General features: G+C 36.6%; 1 protein-coding gene across 1 annotated transcript; it reads right to left on the bottom strand.

Annotated features, from left to right (window-relative positions):
* Positions 1 to 205: 205 nt before the first annotated feature.
* Positions 206 to 664, bottom strand: LOC137721045 (cyclic nucleotide-gated ion channel 1-like). Its single transcript, XM_068460165.1, has one exon. The coding sequence runs from the start codon at positions 662 to 664 to the stop codon at positions 206 to 208; it is 459 nt and encodes a 152-aa protein (XP_068316266.1).
* Between the last annotated feature and the right edge of the window lie 4091 nt (positions 665 to 4755).

Below are 4755 nucleotides of genomic sequence, written 5' to 3'. Positions count from 1 at the left end.
TTATTGAAACGTATGGGTAAATATCAAGCTATCAACCAATAATAATATTATTGTTTTGAGGCCACAGCTATATACAATTATACAAATTGTACTCAGCTAGAGTTGTGTATGGAACTCTTGGCCATAAATTGAGCGTCTCTACTTTGACGTTTCTAAAGATACTATTTGCCTGTTGTCGATGGCAAGCTCTCACCATTGGTAACCGCTATTCCAGCCAGGGACGAGGATGGGCGTTGTTGCGCCTTGGTACGGAAACGACGGAAGGTAGAAAGTGCCACTCTTTACAATTGTTAGAATAGACCAAGTCCCAACATTGTTTGTATCTGTAGACGACAGCTTCCAAGTCCTTGGCCATGAGCACAAATGCTTCTACTTTTGTCTGACTTTTGACATGTTTGCTGGAGACTGAAAGTTTGGTGAAAGTGTGTGATGCCCAATCGAGAAGCTCTTCCCCGTAAAAGTGCCATTTCCCGATGGGCTTGATGTCCATTGATGAGATTCCACTCCCAGCTTGACTATCACTAGACGCGTAGGTCCACATTGTCCCCTCGACAATAAACAGCATGCAGTTGAGCGGATATTCCATTCGGAAAACGAAGCTGTTCTCAATGTATGTTACTAGCTTCAGGTAGTCGCACATCAACGTCAACACTGTTTCATTCATGCCTTTAAGCTTGTTTACCTAAACATATGTGCGCGCAAGCAGAGACATATATTATTAGAACAATATTGGAGTGAAAATGGATGCAATTAATAGATGGATTGGAGAGAGAGAGAGAGAGAGAGAGAGAGAGAGAGAGAGAGAGATCAAGGGTTGAAGAACATACTGGCGGAGCTCGTATCAGATGACAAAGTGGTGACCCTCTTCAACGGTGAGGTCGCTACCAAACAGAGATTTTATTTTATTTTATTTTAGAGAAGGTAGTCAAATTATGATTCGATAGGATTTTAATAAATTTTAAAATCCGAGTGTAGTTATTTAAAATTTTAAACGGGGATTTTAAAAGACTTTAAAATCATTGCGTAGTTAAATTAGAATTTTAAAAAATAAATTCAAATTCAAGATTAGTCAATTAAATTTTAAAAAAAGTACACCCAAATTTAAGTATAGTGAAAATGCTAAAGATTTGTTAGGATTTTAGTAGGGGAGGGATTCTGATGGATTTAAAGGTGATGATATAAATACGAAATGGCATCTAGAATTCAACCTTCCACCCTCAGATTTCTTCTTAAACCAGAGTATAGAAGATGAACAGTCTAGTGGCAGAAACGGAAGCCTGCTAGCATTTTCTGCAGCAACAAATGTTCATGCAAATGATGATGTTATCGACCCATGAAATTCCTTTTCGAAAACAAATCAAAGTTCTACCTATTAATATGCAGTTAATCAGGATTAATTAATGCTTCATTGATTTGAGACTTGCTGTTAAAGCTCCTTTATTAATTATGATATTGATTATTGACTTATTTTGAATTTTTTACACAGTGAATAAGACAAAGTAAGAGTACGAAAGGAGGAGAGGATGGTAGTAGGAATGAAGAAAATCTTACTCATTTTTTAAAGCGGGTCGAAATTATTTATAATGAATCCTTTCCGGATCCTTATCTAAGGATTCCCACATCTCAGCTTTTCATTGTATATTGTACGGTCATTTTTTATCAGATATTATTTGTATTTAATTTTAAATAATAAAAGTCAATATGATTTATGATCGTATGATACACGATAAAAAGCTAAAATGTAAGTATCCTTAAGATCCATGTTCGAAATTAACAAAGGATTATGATTTTATCTCCTCGTCTTTCCATTCCCTTTCATCCCCTCCTTTCACATTCTCTTATTTTGTCTTTCTTCTGTTATAAAAAATTAATATAAGATGTTAACGTAACTTAATCTTAATCGTTCAAATAAAAAAAATAAAAAAATAAAAAAAAAGGGAACGAAGAGAATCCTACTTCATTAACAAAGTCACTGGCGTCTGTGCTCATGTCAGAAATGCAGATTAAAGTGTCATTTGATTAGACAAGTCACTCTGCTTTTGGCTGTAGATATTCTGAGATAATCTCTTTCCTAGGGGATCGGGGATTGCATCTTTTTGAAAAAAATAAAATTATGAATCTTTCTGAGAGAATCTCATCTTACAATTAAATTTAATATTTTATTTTACCAAAAAGATTTGATATTTTATCTATTTCCCTAACATAAATTAATGGGACTTAGAGTCAAAGCAATATTTCGCTTTTTTTTTTATTTTTTTTTTATTTATGAGAAATCGTTCAGTTTAATTATAAAAATTAAACAACATTTATTTTTAATAGTGCAGTCAGGCTCCAGATCAATTCTCTTTTTTCTTTTTTGAAATCTCATACATTTTGTCATCTCAAATTTGAAATCTATTCAACTAATGAGTTTTAAATTTCAGAGTTTCTTTTATTAATGGAAAATAGAATTCTACATCAGTCATACGATTAAATAATATACAATTAATATTTGAGAGTTTCTATTCCTAATATTACATAGATTTTTTGTGATAAAATTCAACACTAGTAATAGGTGATTAAGTTTGAACAATATCAATGATATTAGTGGTGGGTTATGCTTAAGCCTTTAAAATTTCACATATTCTACATACTACAAGAGGAGTATTTATCAAATATAGTCAAATATTAGCCTCTAATTTCAAAAATATCAATTTTTATAAAAACTTTCAAATATATCCAAGAAAATATCACTTAAATAGATATAAATACCCTTAATTCATACAAATTCTCACATCCCCGCTGGAGGCAGATCACTTCCCGGGCCCGCTCCACCACCGTAGCACGATATTGTCTGCTTTGGGCCCCGACCACGCCCTCACGGTTTTGTTTCTGGGAACTCACACGAGAACTTCTCAGTGGGTCACCTATCTTGGGAATGCTCTCGAGCGCTACTCGCTTAACTTCGGAGTTCCCATGGAACCCGAAGCCAGTAAGCTGCCAAAAGGCATCGTGTGTAACAACCCGTTCCAAATTTTACGTTTTTATTTTATTTTAAAAGCGTGAATTTACGAAATTGCCCTAGAGGCAAGAACTTTGACTTCTGTTGACCATCGACTTGGGAGATGTGGGACTTATTCTTTTAGCATATTCTCGTAGTACTCATTGGTACGACCGTATAGGCGAAAACCGTTTGCGAGTCCGGATTATAACGGTATACTTATGGACATTTGAAATTGATTATTTAAATATTTGAATTCCCACCTTGTGGGATTAGTGGACCAATTAAATTAAAGGGACAAGGAACCAATTAGAAAATTTAAGTGAAGCTTGCAGCCAATCAGAAAGAAAGAAGAAAAGAAAAGAAAAAAAAAAAAAAAAAGGGGGAAAAGCATCCCGTGCACCCATACCCGCACCACCGCGAGTCCATTTTCCAAGGCCGATTCTGGCCAACTCCGGTGGATTTTTTCGATGCCACCACCACCATCTTGAAGCTCTCATTCCCCTCTACAAAACCCACCCAAGAACCACCTTGATTAACCATGGTATGTGGCGGTTTGAGGCCACGAAAGTTGACGAAAATCAATGGTGCTCCGGCCACCCTTTTCGATTTTCCGGCAAATCGGCAAAGCGATGGCCGATGCCACCACTTGGGCTTTGTAGCCAATCATCCCAGGAGAAAAACTCAACCAACCTTGACCCCGTTGGACCACCGTAGACAACGAATCGACATCGGGAAGTTTTAGGCACCCACCGGCTTTGTGGGAAAAATTGACCATCTTCCGTCCACTTTTGGACTTCGTGGCAGGTATGAAAGTTGCTCCACTCACTGAGATCTTCATTTCTGTGAAGTTTGAGAATTTTTGGAAATAGTTGAATTTTCCAACGAGTCGGAGCGGCCGACCGCCATCCGCGGCGGCGCGTGGCCAGTGGGCCGCCAATGCTATTTTTAGGCTACGTCAAATGTCTTGAATTCAGTTTTGTCATTTGAATAACGTAGGTTGATAGTTGGAACCTAAATTCGTTACGATATGTTACTTGATAAAAATGTGAATCGACGATCCAACCGTTGGATCGTCACCAAAATTGGATACATTATAATACGTAATATTTAAATATCATAGGAATATATGGATCGGGAATCCGACTTACGGATCTTCCTGAATTGGATTTGTAAGTTAGTAAAATAAATGTTCACGGCCACTTGTTTTAGGCAATTGGCGGAGATCTGACCGTTGGATCGTAATGAAATCTTAATATTTTATTCTAGAAACATATTGTGGATCGTTGGAAGTTGCGGATTAGAAATCTAATATGCGGATCTTCTGGGTCAAGTTATACAGAGTTGTAAACCCTACCGTCGATCAAAGATCGACGGTTGACTTGTGGTCAATGGGTCCCAAACTATTTTAGAATGTCGTTGAGGTTGTGTTTTATGTGAATTACGTATTCTTCGGATAAGAGTTCTGAGATGTGATTTAATAATTGGTCACAGGGACCAATCATTCAGGACGCCTCGATGTGTGCGCTAGAGAATCATAGCGTGGACTCCAGGTAAATGGATCTTTTCCTTTTTATCGTATATATTGTTGAGAGTTCTATCGACAATTTTAAATTGATTAGGTATATTACTTTCATATATAATTATTATGAATGCTTGAAGTACTATATGAACTACGAATGGCTTGATCCCTGTTTAGGGTACGTAGGCAGTCTAACGAGACGTTAGATGCAGCCATAAAATATTTGAGACAAAAGCCTTATTTGGGAAATTGA

Source organism: Pyrus communis, chromosome 16 (genome assembly GCF_963583255.1).
Source record: "Pyrus communis chromosome 16, drPyrComm1.1, whole genome shotgun sequence".
Classification (NCBI taxonomy): Eukaryota; Viridiplantae; Streptophyta; class Magnoliopsida; order Rosales; family Rosaceae; genus Pyrus; species Pyrus communis.
The sequence above is the reverse complement of the archived record's forward strand: the minus strand, read 5'-3'. Positions and strand labels throughout refer to the sequence as shown.